This window comes from Thalassophryne amazonica, chromosome 14 (genome assembly GCF_902500255.1).
Source record: "Thalassophryne amazonica chromosome 14, fThaAma1.1, whole genome shotgun sequence".
NCBI lineage: Eukaryota > Metazoa > Chordata > Actinopteri > Batrachoidiformes > Batrachoididae > Thalassophryne > Thalassophryne amazonica.
Genome location: NC_047116.1, coordinates 37,740,185 through 37,758,716, shown reverse-complemented (window position 1 = coordinate 37,758,716; position 18,532 = coordinate 37,740,185). Strand labels below are relative to the sequence as shown.

The 18,532-nt window shown below is 40.5% G+C and overlaps 1 protein-coding gene across 1 annotated transcript in view; it reads right to left on the bottom strand.

Annotated features, from left to right (window-relative positions):
• Nucleotides 1-18,532, bottom strand: part of map2 (microtubule-associated protein 2) — a 235,391-nt gene that overhangs the window by 191,092 nt on the left and 25,767 nt on the right. Inside the window, exon 2 of the mRNA XM_034185765.1 lies at nucleotides 9,288-9,554. Within this exon, the coding sequence (XP_034041656.1) occupies nucleotides 9,288-9,498 (211 nt within the window). The 5' untranslated portion in view covers nucleotides 9,499-9,554. The remainder of the gene's footprint in view (nucleotides 1-9,287; nucleotides 9,555-18,532) is intronic.

The window sequence follows — 18,532 nt, the reverse complement described above, 5'->3', positions numbered from 1 at the left end:
TGATCTTCTGCTTGCAATGGATTCAGACACCACTATGGTCAGTTCCTAGTTACACTACCTCTCTGTGGTTCTTGGACAAAACCCATGTCCCAGTCCACCTTGCTGTAAACTGCAACCTGGGGTTGACATAGGCTTTCATCCACAACACCCTACAGAATCTGGGGAAAAAAAAAACACCTTCACCACCTCTGCTCCTTACAGCTACACCTTTCATTTGCCATGAGCCTTTGCCACCTCTCTCTTAAGCATTGCCAAATCTCTCCCTGTACTCCTTTTTACTTTCTTCATTCAGAGCATACTGACTTGTGCACACCCCAGTGGCTGAGTATCATAAGCAGCCAATACCTGCAACAACTCTGTATATGACAAATACGAGGGGTGACTGAGAAGTTTTGAGCCTGACCCAGAAAAAGTAGGTGTGGTTCTCCATCATTTTCATTCTGAGAAACCAACATTTCTCGAGAATGTGTGAAATTCTGACTCACTGGTTGCAATGTTGAGAAATGTTTGTCAAGCTTTACGGAGGCGTGGCTCAAACGGGGTAGGACACAAATGGAAACTCTCACACGCTGATGGAGTAAGAAAAATGGTTTAATATAGAAGACAAGCAGAGATTCGGTACACAGCAGCGGTCAAGCAGCGAGACCGAGGTTGCAGATAGTCGAGAGGCTGAGGTGTGGTCCAAGAAGCAAGCAGAGGTAAAAAATACACAAAATCACCCCTTGTATGTATTCATAGCAATTAAGACAAAGAATTAATGGCCAATACCAACACGACAAATATCCATGAATGACATATGGATATGAGGTAGTCAAACAACTCCACAGTGGCAAGGCCCCGGGAGTTGATGAGATCCGTCCAGAAATGCTGAAGACTCTGGGTGTGGAGGGATTGTCTTGGATGAGACGTCTCTTCAACACTGCACTGAAGTCTGGGACAGTGCCTTAGGAGTGGCAAACTGACGTGGTGGTCCCCATATTTAAAAAGGGGGACCAAAGAATGTGTGCATCACACTACTCAGCCTCCCTGTTAAAGTCTACTCCAAGGTGGTGGAAAGGAGGGTTTGGCCGATAGTCAAACCTCTGATTGAAGAGGAACAATGCTGGTTCCATCCTGATCGTGGAACAACTGACCAGCTCTTCACTCTCACAAGGATCCTGGAGGGGGCCTGGGAGTATGCCCACCCAGTCTACATTTGTTTTGTGGACTTGGAGAAGGCGTATGATCGGGTACCCTGGGAGATACTGTGGGAGGTGTTGCGGGAGTATGGCGTGAGGTGGTCCCTTTTCAGGGCCATCCAATCTCTGTACTTGCAAAGCGAGAGCTGTGTTCGGGTGCTCAGCAGTAAGTCAGACTCATTTCCGGTGGGGGTTAGCCTCCACCAGGGTTGCGCCTTGTCACCAATCCTGTTTGTGATATTCATGAACAGGATATCGATGCGTAGTTGGGGGGAAGAGGGTTTCCAGTTCGGTGGGCTCAGGGTCTCATCACTGCTTTTTGCAGATGATGTGGTCCTGTTGGCTTCATCAGCCGGTGACCTCCAACACTCACTAGATCAGTTCGCAGTCGAGTGTGAAGTGGCTGGGATGAGGATCAGCACCTCTAAATCTGAGGCCATGGTTCTCAGCAGGAAACCGATGGATTGCCTACTCCGGGTAGGGAATACGGCCTTGCCCCAAGTGAAGGAGAACAAGTACCTCAGGGTCACTTAGAGATAGGGTGAGAAGTTTGGTCATCCGTGGGGAGCTCGGAGTAGAGCCACTGCTCTTTCGCATTGAAAGGAGCCAGCTGAGGTGGTTCGGGCATCTGGTAAGGATGCCTTCTAGGCACCTTCCTAGGGAGGTGTTCCAGGCACGTCCCCCTGGGAGGAGACCCCGGGGAAGACCCAGGACTAGGTGGAGAGATTATATCTCCACACTGGCCTGGGAACGCCTCAGGATACCCCAGTCAGAGGTGGTCAATGTGGCACATGAGAGGGAAGTCTGGGGGTCCCTTCTAGAGCTGTTGCCCTCACGATCCAATCTCAGATAAGTAGTTGAAGATGAAGATGAGATGAGACTAATAAAGTAAATAAATAATAGAAATTTCCCAGAAGCTGACAGAATACAACACAGATCTTTTTATTCGACTACCAATCTTAAATCCAAATAAATTTGCAATGGTTTAAAATAGACAAAGTAACTTATTGACCAACTATTTTAGAAGCTGGAAGCCTCCAATCTTTGGGATTTTTTCCTGGAATGACAGATAAATATTATAAAAACAATAAATGATTACTTTTTTCCATCTACTACATTTAGTATAACAGATCACACTCACGCAAAGCATATAAATAAGACACTACTGTAAAACTGAACAGAGCACATTAAGAGGAGCATTTCAGGGAGTGGTAAGATTAAAAAATACACAGCTACATCAAAATAAAGTACGATTTTGAAACTGTAAGTGGTGGTGCTATAATAAAAGAAGACGAGAGCTCAGCTAAATGGCCTGTCTGCAGCGCCACAAACTACAAGCAAAATGAACAATAGCCTTGACAAAGTAAATTGTAGGGGAGCTGTTACCATGGTTACACCATTGGTACATTAATGCTCCTGTCTCCAGGGTGTGGGTGAGGGTGGGTGGGAGGTGAGGGCAGAGAGATAGATGTTTAGGTAGTAATTATAGCGCTGTTAATAACAGTATGTGATTCTGCTGAGGACTCCGAGAGCTGCAAGCCCACGCACAAAGCACACAAACCCACGTACATTAAGTATAACTACACGGTACTCTACTCATACATGCACATCACTGTCAAAACTCATAGAGAAGGCTTACACAAACATGCATGAAAAACTGATCTGATTTACAGAGACTGACACCCGCCATTTTCACACCAAATACAATATATTTTATTCATGCTATCGAACCTCAACCCTTCTGATATTTCTGCACTGAAGGAATTTAACAGGCACTATGAATCTGTGACAGTATTTGAAATAAAGGGTTCATATAATACAACCACAGATGTGTATCTGGAGTGGACATCTTATGGTTTTTCAGTATCATTTTTTTTTAATCAAAGCTATTCTTATTATTTATGAACTTATGTATTTAAGTACATTTTTTGATGAAGTTTTGCACACCCATCAATTAACAGGAAAGCCTTTTTATTTCCTTTATAATAATTTATTTGCTGTAGAAGTTTATAGATTTTAAAGCTTGCTTTCAAAGGTCTATCTACCAGTAAATTCATGTCAACCTCTTTGGGAAGGTGTTAATAAAAGTAAAATGTCTTGGAGCTTAAAGGAGGGTTTCCACTTTCACAAACTGAATGCAATCTGCACAGAACTGGAAGTTTTGGTGAGTCCTGTTAATGTCTTGCTGACATCTGACACAACATTTTTCGGAATATTAAAGACACTCTACCTTTTTCATGCATCGTGCTACATTGTGAAGTTATACACCTTGTCAATTGTCCGCCTTTGCCTCCTGTGTAACTTATCGAAACATGCTGTGTTTGCTTCATCTTAGGTTTAAGATGACACATGAAGGTTATTTGTTCTTGAGTAAATGTCATGGTTTCCTTCTGGGACGCTTCCCTGTGCTGGTCACATGGTGCAAAGAGGAAGAACCCCATAAAAAAATCCGTGGATGAAGACCGTCACTTGGGTAAAGTTCCCTAAAGACTGCAAAAGTTGCTGAGCTGTAAGGACAACCAAGAACTGGCATTTGTGTTCATTGTAAAACAGTTAACTGCAGATGGCACTGCTGCTGGTGAAAAAATATTTCTTTTGGAACAACTATGGATTAGGAAGAATGAAACATAAACCACCGATGGAGCAAACGTTGGTAGCAGACAGGAAGAAATGGCGTCGCACAGCTCTCGAATGGACGGGAGAAAATAGACTTGCCACAAAGCTATCAATCGACCAGGAGGAAGAAACACCGCCGCACAGCTCTGGATCGCACAGGAGACTCTGGGCCGCTCCTTGCTGGTTTGGAGCCCACGCCAGAGGCTCACGTGCAGGTACAAAGAGAGCCGGTCTCTGTCAGACTCCAGGAGCCAGTTGTTGGTCATAATTTCCCATTTTACTGCCACCATTGTTGACTTTGTTTGCTTGTTTGTGTTTGTATGTTGGAAATAAACAAGATAATTTTGAGCGATTTTAAAATATAAATGAATTTTCTTTGTTAAATAATACTACTTATTGCAAGGATTTTTCAGCTGTGGGACTGTCATATTCTTGAAATTGTCATGCTCCTCCATGATGACAGATTTTGAGCTAATGCATGAGAAAGTAACAGTAAACAAACACTACAAATAACAACAACAAAAAAATAATGCAATGCTAAAATACCCTCGGTGGTATGACCATTGTCTTCTTTATAATTTGCAGTTGTTGAATTAATTATCAAGATCATTGTCTTCCGTACAATTTGTACATGTTCAGTAAAGCCCCTCTATCAATCAATCAATAAATTAATCATAAACAATACTTACATTTTAATGGTGTCTGCAGGATGGCATGTGTGTATATGAGCTTTTGAAAAGAGCAGAAATTAGCTTTGAGTTAGCGGAAATTAGTGTGCATGCTGATGTCCGCAAAATGTCTTGTTAATCTTTCCAGGGGTGTTATCAAGCAACTAAAACAGCGTTTTCAGTTTTAAAAGTGTTTATTTCTCATACCCTTTATAATAAAAGACTTTTTAACCTCTTAAAATACATCATCAAGGTTAGCCATCTTTGAACTTGCCCAAGGTCTGTGTCCCAAGATTGTTCCCTGTCAATTTGAAGACTCTGGGAGTAATAGGACTGGACTTGTGCTGAGCACAGACAGACAGATGGACAAAAAGCCTTCGCAATACCCAATGGCCATACCTGATGGCCTCGGCTAATACAGCACATTAGTCAAGCACAGCTAAGGGAAAATCATCACCGTTAACTGAAAAGTTATCTTTGATAAAGATAAACCACCCAAAAATGTATCGGAAGTTACAGATAACCGATAAATTCCAGTGTTGTCTCTGGTACATTTGCAACTACTAACAAGCTGAATTTGAGTTTTAACACCACGATTGCTTTTGGAAGCAGCAAAAGACTCAATGAGTCAGCATTTCTATGTTTGAACATCCTGCCCCCTGCTGGAAACTACAGCACTGAAGCACCCTGAGAGCAGTCACAAACCAGCTCTGTACCAATCACAATGCTCCGGTCAGGCAGAGGTCTTGAAAAATAAAGGCATACTGAATACTGATAGAATAACTCCATTAATGTCCATTCTGTCCTTTGTACAAGTTAAAATATAAAAATATAACAATAATGTTGAATAATGCACTAATTCTGAGGTTTTGTAACACACACAGACAGATCGCAAAGGATTCTGGGTAAAATGTGCCTCTGCTAAACACTGATTGGTTCAATCATTCATTATGTAACCCAACACGTTAATGTGACGTGTGTCGTGTTGGTGTTTAAAGATAATTGAGATAAATGGCTTTTGTAAAATATTCCATTTTTTTATTTGCAAAAAACAGGCATTTTTACGGAGCCCTGGAAGTGTCATCGCAAAATGTTTTACATGTGGAGAGAATGTGCGCACGTTTTATGATGTAAAATGTGCACTCAATATTGTTGACACATAAATGTTGGCTTTACACTGTGCGAGAGAATTTTTTGGACCGGGTTTCAGGTTAATCGCGTGTGTCCTGCATCGTGTAGTGTACATGAGTAACAAGCTGCGTTTAACATTTGACGACACCTCCTGATCGCCCCGATCGTATGGTCGAATGGCCGTCGTGAGGGGTATCCTGCTGCTGCCGAGCTACAAGTGTCCAAACCGCTCGCACTATGCCTGTGCAAACACCACAGAGCTGTCTTGCAATGCTTTTGTTGTTGTTTTGTTTTTAAACTTAATTTGTAAAAAAAAAAAAAAAAAATGCCATGAACACCACTGGCCAGTAGATGGCAGTAGAGGCCTTGAAATCTTTCCAAAACAAAATCCCAGAAATCCGTCTGCTACATAAATACGTGGAATTTAACAAACGCAAATACAATAAAGTCTATAAACCAGAGAATATATTCACTAGAGTTTTAGGCACTAGAGTTTAATGCTGCTGTCCGTGGAACCTGAACAGAGTGTCTCAAATGCATTTGTCTGTCGTGAACACCCTGTTCTACCCATAATGCACTGCTGGGCTCAGCATGTGCTCACAAACCTTAAAAATTAGCACATTATTTTAAAAACTAAACATATATCTGATATTTTCACTTTATAAAACTTCAGACATGACAGAAATTTTAAATAACTTGTCCAAAATTAGTTTTGTTAAAATTTGAACCATAAGTTAAAAATGTATGCCTCTGGATGACTTGGGTGATATTGCCAGCATATCAGTATGGTGTTAAAGGAAATAATTTTTTTGTGTGTGTGTGACTAGTTCTCCTTTGCCTGCAAAGATAGAGTGTTTTTCCTGGAAGTATCTCTCTACTGTTGCAGAGAGTAGAACTATATATATCTGTTAGGAAACTTTTAACAGGTAGGTCTCAACTGGTTTTAAATTTAAAATGTTTGTTGTTGTTCAGCTGGGTTTACTGCATTATTGGTCTTAAAGTTATCGGAGGGACAATTCGTCTGAAGATAATTAGCAAGATAATGTTTTTTTAAAGTTATCTAAAAAGATAATCCGATAACGAAAATTATCTTCGATAATTATCTGTTACCCGGATTATCGGAAGTGTGGCCACCACTGTTCTAATGTACAGGAAGCATTTTTGTCAGCAAAAAAAAAATAACAGGATGTTGACAACGCAATGCCCTCTGGGACAGTCTTTCCTATTTGTGTTTCGTAGAATTTCCTGGCAGTTTCCTGGTGGCATGTACTGACTCATGAGCATTTGGTGATATATGAGGACATGTGAGTTGTCACAAAAGCAAACTGAAACTCAACAGACACCACAAAAATGAGGTCAAAAGCACGAGAGACACCATGCATTCTTTGTTCATAATAACTGTCCATATTTCATAATGATGAACATACATAGTGTGCTCAATAATTATCAATGTACAGTCCTTGTGAAATACTTTGTAACTGAGGGGTGGTTAAGTAATATGAGCATATTTATTTGGCAGCCATGTGTGCACCGTCTAGCAGCAAATGTTTGACTGCATGAGGCAGGGAGTGACAAGGGCAGATCAAAAAATGGTTGCCTATAACTGTACGTTATAGGCAACCAATGCTTGAACATGTTCCCCAATACAAATATTAATCAAAAGTTAATCACGTCATCTCTTACATGATTAACTTTTACCATTTGGCATGGTAAAAGGTAAGATGTTGGCATTCTTGGTTTTGGGCTAATTGTGTCAGAAAGAAAGAACACAGATAGTCACTGACTCACCCACTCACTAACTCGCTTGCTGACTCACTCACTCACTCGCTCACTCACTCACTGACTCAATCTTTTTTTTTTTTTGCATGCAAGCCCTGGTAGATGCACAGAATATTCAATGTGTTTGTAAGTTATTTTCATGCGTGCACATATCTGGTGCTCATTTTGCTCAGGCATGCTAAATATTTATGAAGCGCAGGCGGGAAGAAAGCAATAATGACAGACTGCCAGGAAAGTGCTTCACTCTATTTTCTGCTGCACATCATTCAATTTTAGCACGCACGAGCATCATGATTATAATTTATATATATTAATTATAACAACAGATTATAATTATTATTATTATTGTTAGAATTTCTTAGAAATAATATATTTTCTCATTTTATTTTTTTCACAGTTCAGAGTAAACATGACTAGGCATTACGACTGATGATTATTATTGTGTCTCCATGGCATATCCAACAGCTTCACTGTCAAGTCTGACATTGGTCTTTTAATCCTACTTTATCTTCAGACTGTAGCCGTTATAAAATCATGTTTGACAAGTCATATGCAGGCGCTAATGACTGACAGTTTGAAAGGACAGATTTAAGATGGATACACAGCTTCTGCCACTGTTTAGGTGGAACCAAGTACATTAACCTCCATAAAGCCAGTCGGGTCATAAAGTCTTAAATGTCCTGATGGAAATTATTTTCAGCCAAGTATAATATCCATGAGACAATGCATCCAAAACAAACCCATTTTTAGATCAATCTGTAAGAAACTACCAGTGACTGTTTCTGTTGATTTAAATGGGAAGGCACAAAAGCTATCCACACACACTTCCATTCAGTGAGAAAACATAGACACAAGTTGCAAGCAAGCCATTTAAAAGTTTGATTTTTCACATGCATGACATAAAATTGTACAAATTTTCCTAAAACATACAAAAAGTTAATGCACAAAAATTTGGACATCGTCATACATATTTTTCTTCCAAATTTAAACATATTAAAGGATTATTAACCAAGCGAGAGGTCTGTACGTGGAAATATCAGCCTGAGGTGTTGACAGTACGGATTGAGCGTCAGCGAGGTCCGGGTGAAAAACACCAAGGTCTGATATCCCCATACAGACCGAGTAAGTGTTGGGCTTGTTTGCTTTCTTCAACTCCTTGAAGAACTTGCTAACAGATGGTCTGGTCGTTAGCTGGTAAACTTTCAATCTGCGTGTTTTTTCTGATGCTGTTTAGATATTTATGGAGTACGTTTATGTCCGACTTGGTTGTTCTAATCGTGTTTTTACCTTCCTGGTTTGTAATGAAAGTACGTGTTGCAGACCGATTGTCATGGTAACCGGTCCGATATGGGGAAATATCCGAATGGTCATCAGCCAATCAGAGCGCACGTAGTGTCGCAGCATATGATAATTCACATTATTTGTCCACTGGGAAATACTGATGATGTCACAAGATAGCTGATCATCTGTGTGAAAAAGAGTGACGTCATCTTTTACTTATTGTTATTCTATCCCCAAATCTAACCCTAAAACAAACCCTAATGCTAAACTAAAACATTGACAGTTAAATGTGAAAGGCGTGTTGCACATGCACATGGTCATTCACAGGAATATGCACAAAATATCCCACTTAAATTTTAGTATTATATACAAAACATGTCATAAGAATATGTTGAACTTTGAGATGTTGATGATGTTTTACAACTCCCCCTCTCCAAATGTATTTAACTGTTACCATTAGATAAAAACTGATTTTGCACTTTCAAATGCATCTCAGAAAAGCTTTTATTTTGACACCTGTGAATCAGTTCCTCTTCAGGTCTGTGTTGTTAGTTTCAACAAAAGCACAGACTGGCAATCAGATTCACATACAAGAATAATCTTGAATATAAAACAGACAAAAAAAAAAATTCACCTGCAGTTATACCGTGTGCTCCGCTTAGCTCCCCGTCAAAGCCGTTCTCCCTGGCGGAGTATGAGGCTGTAGCCACGTGAGTCCCAGCAGGCTGGCAGCTCCTGTAGGTGGACGAAGAGTAGCCATTTTCCCCGTGAGGGCCGGTGGGCTCCTGACCCCCTGATGGATCCCACTGGGGTGCACTGTCTTCTGGCTGCTGACTGTCTGCCATGCTGTTGCTAGCGATCAGCAGGGGGCTTAAGTGAGGGGGGAGGTCTCGTCTTGTGGCTGATGGATAGAAAGAGGAATGGACAAAATGAAGAAGGAGGAGAGAAGGTGAGGCACAATCACAACTCAGCATGTTGGTGTTATTAAGTGCAATGTTAGCAACACTGCAAACCTGATGAGGCTAAAGGCCACGCTCCATCAGTCACATCCACAAATCTCCTTTTGTTAGTTATAATCCCTGCTGCACTGTTGCCAACAAATCACACAGCGAAGGTGGGTGCTCTTGTGTTGGTGGGTTTTTATCCTTGGATGTTTTCAGGCAGTCGGTGGATGAAATTTCTATTGATTTGCACCGCTGTAATGAGTCATATGGCCAGTGGCCCAGGTGGAAATCACACTGGGCTGGAAATGAGCAGAGCAGTCCTTAAATTTGTGTGACTCATAGTGGGTTGTGTGGGTGTAAGGTGGGCTCTGACGAATCTCACAACAAATCTTGGCAAATAATCTGCATTAGAGAGGTACACTGTTAAACTGCTTTTTGATTATGGATGAGCCAATGGCAAGTATTGTTGATTATATACTAAAGAGAACACACAGTCAATTCAAATGGAACAAAAGATGCAATTAGCTGTATTGTCTGGTAGTAAATTGATATTCTCCCCTTTCTTCCTTGCCCTCACCCCCTTTCTTTTGGTTTGGATAGAATTTTTTTCTGATTATACTTGTAAGGCCTGAAACACACTGGGTGGGTTTTGTGCTGATTTTCATTTTGGCGGCTGTGTTAACAGATTATACATTGTACACTGCTTGCATGACAAAAGCATCCCAGAAGTGTCTCGTGCGTGACAGTTGGCGCATCGCTTCCAACGAACAGACCCAGGGCCTATTTTCATGCGTGAACAAGGACACACAGCAGAAAGTAGAGAGAAAATGATACATGGGCTCTCATTTCGATATCATACCAGTAACATTAAATAATTAACACCTTTTATAGGAGTTTTCTAATCACTGGGGAGAAATCACAGGCACGAAAAGTGTAACGAAAATGTTTTTTAAAGCCATTACAGTGATTGATAAATCTCACATGACTGCTATCCAGTTACAAGAAGTCAGTTTTCTGGTCTCATTTTTCCAAATGCTCCTCAACAAAACTCACATGGAGCTCTGTGACCAACAGAATCTGGATTAGAAAATAATCTATAAAAGGAAAAGGCAAATGGTATGTTTATATGTATTTATTTATATGTTTTTATTTTTAAGTTTATACATTATAAAGCAGGGGTGGTGGCCAAGTGGTTAGTGTGCTTGGTTTCATTGTATTCTGTTATTTGCATTTTACACAACGTCCCAACTTCATGGAATTGGGGTTGTATTCATTATAGACAACAGAAAAGGGACTTACATTTTGGTGCGTCACTACTGGCTTTGCCATCAACAATCCAACACAAACTTTTTAGGAGTCCAAAATAATTCCTGACGATGTAGTCTGTGATGCGGTGCACCAACTTCCAAAAAGGATTAAAAATTTTTTTAAACGACTCTTTCCTCAGTGCAGCAAAAAAAAAAAAAAAAAAAAAAAATCACATCAGAAATTAGTCCAGCTTTTCATTCTGATGTCCTCTTAACAGCTCTTGATGCCTCCAGGCAGCATACAGTGGATGTGTGTGAGTGTTTTAGAAGTATTAGCACGGACAATTACCTCCTTCAAATTGTCGTCAGTCAGCAAACCAAACTCCACATGTTTAGCTAAACGCCGCCCCCACTAGTGGTTGGGGTTCGCAGCGTGCAATGGTACAAAATGTATGGAATCAAATTTGCATGCCAAATGGAACCAAACTGCACACTAGATGCAATGCAACACAAATGGTATGAATAACCTATGTCATGTGACATACAAAGCACCAATCAAATGACAAGGACCCACTCAGCCACACACACACACATATATATGTATATACACTAACAAAAATATAAACGCAACACTTTTGGTTTTGCTCCCATTTTGTATGAGATTAACTCAAAGACCTAAAACTTTTTCCACACACAATATCACCATTTCCATCAAATATTGTTCACAAACCAGTCTAAATCTGTGATAGTGAGCACTTCTCCTTTGCTGAGATAATCCATCCCACCTCACAGGTGTGCCATACCAAGATGCTGATTAGACACCATGATTAGTGCACAGGTGTGCCTTAGACTGTCACAATAAAAGGCCACTCTGAAAGGTGCAGTTTTGTTTATTGGGGGGGATACCAGTCAGTATCTGGTGTGACCACCATTTGCCTCATGCAGTGCAACACATCTCCTTCGCATAGAGTGATCAGGTTGTCAATTGTGGCCTGTGGAAGTTGGTCCACTCCTCTTCAGTGGCTGTGCGAAGTTGCTGGATATTGGGCATCTGAACTGGTACACGCTGTCGTATACGCCGGTCCGGAGCATCCCAAACATGCTCAATGGGTGACATGTCCGGTGAGTATGCTGGCCATGCAAGAACTGGGACACTTTCAGCTTCCAAGAATTGTGTACAGATCCTTGCAACATGGGGGCCGTGCATTATCCTGCTGCAACATGAGGTGATGTTCTTGGATGTATGGCACAACAATGGGCCTCAGGATCTCGTCACGGTATCTCTGTGCATTCAAAATGCCATCAAAAATGCACCTGTGTTCTTCGTCCATAACAGACGCCTGCCCATACCATAACCCCACCGCCACCATGGGCCGACCACAACATTGACATCAGAAAACCGCTCACCCACACGACGCCACACACGCTGTCTGCCATCTGCCCTGGACAGTGTGAACCGGGATTCATCCATGAAGAGAACACCTCTCCAACATGCCAAACGCCAGCGAATGTGAGCATTTGCCCACTCAAGTCGGTTACGACGACGAACTGGAGTCAGGTCGAGACCCTGATGAGGACGTCGAGCATGCAGATGAGCTTCCCTGAGACGGTTTCTGACAGTTTGTGCAGAAATTCTTTGGTTATGCAAACCGATTGTTTCAGCAGCTGTCCGAGTGGCTGGTCTCAGACGATCTTGGAGGTGAACATGCTGGATGTGGAGGTCCTGGGCTGGTGTGGTTACATGTGGTCTGCAGTTGTGAGGCTGGTTGGATGTACTGCAAATTCTCTGAAACGCCTTTGGAGACGGCTTATGGTAGAGAAATGAACATTCAATACCACGAGCAACAGCTCTGGTTGACATTCCTGCTGTCAGCATGCCAATTGCCACGCTCCCTCAATCTTGCGACATCTGTGGCATTGTGCTGTGTGATAAAACTGCACCTTTCAGAGTGGCCTGTTATTGTGGGCAGTCTAAGGCACACCTGTGCACTAATCATGGTGTCTAATCAGCATCTTGATATGCACACCTGTGAGGTGGGATGGATTATCTCAGCAAAGGAGAAGTGCTCACTATCATAGATTTAGGACTGGCTTTGTGAACACTATTTGAGGGAAATGGTGATATTGTGTATGTGGAAAAGTTTTAGATCTTTGAGTTCATCTCATACAAAATGGGAGCAAACCACAAAGTGTTGCATTTATATTTTGTTGAGTGTGTATATATATATTATATATATATCTATATATATATATATATCTATAATATATATATATATATATATATATACACACAACACACACACACAAACACACACACCCCTATGATATCTACATTGCAGCTCATTTAGAGGATATTAAATTTATCTTATCTCAAAATATCTAGCATTTAACTTTTAGACATCTTCAGATGAGTTATAAATATAATTAATGAGCGACTGGTGAGCAAGCTCACAAATTGATCCCCCATCACAGTTACTTGGTTACATGTATTATATATGGTGAGAATAAATATTTTGTGATGAAATGCATTAATTAAAAAAACTCATCAACTTCTGTACATGTAAATGACAAATATGATGCACTAAAACAACAACAAAACCTATAAAATTATCTTATCAGTTATTGTACCTTGAAAACATTAGTATGGAATTGTTTTTCCTTCATGCACCTATTGACATAGTGGGCTACTGTTGTGTGAAGATCATTGAAATCCCTAAGAGTTACGCTACTAATTTATTCAAGACGTTTCGACCCAGAATAATTTTCTTTTATCCACATCTTCATATGGTGTGCTGCCCCTGTTAATGTCATGTAATCATCACATGGTTTAGGAGGCATTGCATATACAAGACTCATAGACAGACAGACAGGTGATTCCTATATACCCCAAAACCTTTGTTGGCTTTCAACCACTGAAGCAAAGTAGAGCCAAGGTGATGTGAAGTCACCTGTCAAAACCAGTAAAAGCGTAGCTGCTGCATTTTAATTAACTGCAGGTGTGCAAGAACCTATGGCTGATACCACATGATAGATGAAAGATGTTTCCAAAGTGACCAAACAACATACAAGCCCCGGAGGCTTAAGCAATACATTACAACACACCTATAACAGCTGATTAAGCAGAACAAGAGATCAAGTGGAAGCAAAGGAGGAAATTTGAATTTCCTCCTTGGTATTTGGCCAGAAGGTGTGGATCATTAATGCAGGATCAATACACTGGCTGTGTAAGGGAAGTCCTTAACTGTGGCGCCCTTGTCCTCACGTGAATAACTGAGGTAAGCACTATCTCTGTTTACATATTTGACTTTTAGATTATGCAGTGCTGTGTTTTATTCCTAATTTAGCCACTACAGAACCCCTAATGTGTGCTACCTTTCTTAGCCTGATACATGTTCTCATGGACCCAAGACCACTGTGTTCCAGACTGTAATGCAGATACCTAAGTTTCTTTCTCAACCAAACTCTCCTTATTATGCTGCGTTCACACCAGACGTCACGTGATGCCACAAATTCGCATCTCCCGCCTGGCAATGGACATGCGACCATCGCATGGTGTGTCATTCTGCTTGAGCCGCGTCACACCGGACGCCACGCGACGCCTCGTTTGAGGACCTCCTGTCCTCTTCGCGCACACACATGTGAACAAAGAAAAAACTAACTGGCTGCTGCTTGCAGTTCCTCGCTCTCCTCTCCAACTCTGTCATAATTGTGTTATAAACCAGTCACCATTTGTTTTATTATACATCTGTGTAGTTAATAAATTATCTTCATGGACGATTTGTTCGCACGCGCACGTGAAAACAAACTGGCTGCTGCTGCAGTTCCTCTCTCCCCTCAAACTCTGTCATAATTGTATTATAAATAAAGGACAAAAGGGACATGAGTCCTGCTCACAGGCTGATTGCCAGAGACAGGAAATGTCCACATCAAGTATAAACTCCAGACATCTCCACGTCACTACATATCCAGTCCCTGGTGTGAATGCAGCATTAGACTGTACTTACTCTCTTAAACCTGATTTACTCTATTTGTTAATTTCATGAATGAATGAATGAATGAATAATTCATTTTTATTCGGCGCGCACACACACATACTTAATAAAAAATCTCTCATAGTACAAAACAAAACAAAGAAAACAAAAACTTAAAAAGAAAAACTCAATTTCCCAGTTTTGTGTGGCCGAAAGGGTGCAGGCTGAAGCAAAAGCTCATAAACGCCCCCCCCTTCACCAGTTGCTATATACACATATATGTACACTCATAACAACAAATACCAAAAAAGAAAAAAAAAAGACAAGAAAGACAAGTCATGTCTTTCACTGCCATGATCTGAGCATGAAGGCTATCTTACACAAACTCAAAGGAGAGCAGTAAAAAAATAAATAAATAAACTACTACTACATGTACAATTCAATTGGAAAAAGTTAATTAAAATTGCAAGTCTAATTTCATACATTTATATATTTTAAAAACCATAGCTTTAACAACAATAACTTATAAAGTGCTGTAGTGCATTGCACATTCCCTATAGTTCTTAGTTTCTACAATTGAGTTCATAATGCTCACATTTTTTATTTGATTTAAGCCACTCCTTTAAGTGACTTTTGAAAGCTTTAAAGCTTGGGGCCTCCCTCACTGTAGCTGGCAAAGCCTTCCATTGGACACTGCCTTTTGTAGGACAGAACATTTTGTGCAAAAGCTGATTTTCGCACAGACACTTCACAGTCCCCTCTACTCACGGCTCTTCTATATTTAATATAATTTGCAAGAGGTGGAGGAGCCAACCCATGTAAAGTTTTATATATTAGACAAGCATTTTTAAATTTTATAAAATTTTCAAAACTAAGTAAGTTATACTTTGTTACAATTTTACAATGATGATACGAAAATGGTCTTTTATCTAACATTTTCAGTGCTCTTTTATAAAGCCTTTCAATTGGTTTTAGAAGTGTCACACCTGTTAGAGACCAGCTAGTTATGCAGTAACCTACATGAGAAAAAATCATACACTGCAGGAACATCATAGCCGCTTGATCTGTCATTGACCTCATTTGGTTGAAGTTAAACACATTGTATTTGATTATTTTAGTTATTTTAATATGATTTTTAAAGGAGAGTGTCAAGTCCAGCAACACTCCCAAATATTTGAATTCTTTAGCTAACTGCAGTTCATCATCTCCAATGTACACACTGGAGCGCTCAATATTGGAAGCCTTTTTTGAAAAATACATACAGACAGCTTTCTGTATGTTTAATTTCTGACATGATCCGTTAAGCCAATTTAAAATATACTTTAGGGCTGACGTAAGAGTTTCAACTGCTGCCTCACGTGATCTTGCACTTGTGTAGATTACCGCGTCATAAGCGTAAAGTTGTATGTCCACATCCTCACAAACATTTGGTAGATCATTAATGAATAATGAAAATAAAATAGGCCCCAAGATAGATCATTGGGGGACTCCTAGTGCACAATCTAAGTAGGGGGATTTAATACCATTAACCACAGTGGCCTGTTTTCTATTTGACAAATAAGATGCCATCCATTTTATGGCACTCTCAGAAAAATTAAAAGATTGCAACTTTAATAATAAAATATTATGATTCACAAGATCAAACGCTCTAAATCTAAGAAAACTGCTCCTACACAATTGTTTTTATCCAAATGACTTTTCACTTTTTCCATGAATATTGTTATGGCAGTCTCAGTTGAATGATAAGTACGAAAACCAAATTGCATGGAATGCAGAGTAGTTTGGCCACTTTGTAGATGTTGAATCAACTGCTCGGCGACCCACTTTTCAAGGACTTTTGAAAAGAATGACAGTATGCTAATTGGTGTGTAGTTATTAATATTATCTTTGTCACCCACCTTAAAGATCAGGGTAACTGTGGCCATCTTCCATGTCTGTGGTACAATGGAATGCTCAACTGACAAATTCGCTCTCAATGATGGCAGGATGAAGTACTCAGAGGTCACAAAAATGGACATAGAGAGGACTTGAGACCTTGCCAGAAAGATGTGTCGGCATCAATTAATAGTCTCTGGTTCTCTCCCTCCCGGGTAATGATGAGGCGTTTCGCAGGCTGACATTGCTAAATAGGTGGCTAGCGGAATTTTGTAGACAGCAAGGCTTTAGCTTTATTGACAACTGACCTTCGCTCTGTGCCGCCATGGCTTGCTGATGCCGGATGGCCTCCACCCTACTAGGGAAGGCGCCGCCATCTTGTCTGCAAACATAGATAGAGCTCTACAGGGAGGGTAACATTAGAAATTTACAGCAGGTCACGGAAGCAGGTGATTAGAGACCTGCAAGGCTCATGATAAATGTGGATGTGGAATCCATTAGCTTTGCGGGGAAATTAGTGCAGAAAATCCACTATGGTGTTAGTGCAGTTTATCTGTCAGGGAGGGAAATTCAACAAGTTGAGACTGTGACCTGCTTCCATAGACGTGTCCATAAAAATCACAGAGGGATATGGTTTGCAAACTTAATACCCGTTACTACATTGGATGATGCTGAAATTGAGGACGGCCCAATGGTTGTTCCAGCAATATCAAAGATTTCGTCTCTGCTACCTACAACTCATGTGGAATGTGTCAAACCTAAACCTACTTCTAGGCATCTTATATATGCTACTCTGGAACCATCCCTAAACCCAAACAGTCCAACTGTCAACCCCACTGAGGTCCTTAGTCTGGGTCTCATTAACATAAGATCACTATCCTCAAAATCATTGTTGGTTAATGATCTAATTATTAATCATCACTTAGATATGATTGGGTTATGTGAAACCTGGCTTAAACTTAAAGCTGTCCTCCCCTTAAATGAGGCCTGCATATACAGCATATACATTTAGTCATGTCCCTCGTGATGCGTAGCATGGCGGGGGTGTTGCTCTTATTTATAAATCTAGGTTTACCTTATTAGCTGTTGGGGGTCACAAATATAACTCATTTGAGCATCTGATTCTCTGCTTTGCTCAGGATATTATGCATTGCCAAGATCGGAATAATAAAAATCAGCTGTATTACTTTGTCACTGTATATTGGCCTCCTGACCCATATTATGAATTTTTAGATGAATTTGGTGCGTTCATCTCTAACCTGTCAACGAGTGAAGATAACATTCTGATCATTGGTGACTTTAACGTTCATATAAATAAGCTTTCTGATCCCTTCTGCAAATCATTTATGAAACTGTGGATGCATTAGGATTTCAGCAATGCATTCAGGACTCGATGCGCATTAGTGGAATACCCTGGATATGGTTCTCGCACGTGGTATTGCTGTCACGAATATTGACATCATGCTTCTTACATTGGTCTCTGATCAAGTCTGATTAAGTTTACAGTTTCGCTGCCGTGTTTTGTGGAACAACAACCTTCTTTATCACTACGGCGATGCATCAACTCCCCAACTAAGACTGAACTCGAAGCTAGACTGCCTGGTGTCTTAGCTTCACATTTGGCAAATACCGATCAGTAGAAAGTCTTGTGGATAGTTTAAACTCAGTGCTCAAAACTACACTCGATATGATTGCGCCACCTTTGTTAAAATCGTGCCCCCCCCAAAACACAGTCACCTTGGTTCAATGATTACCTGCTTGACCTCAAGCATAAGGTTAGAGGTCTAGAACGGAAATGACGTAGTTCAAATTAGAAGAATTTCACCTTGTGTGGCGTGATGC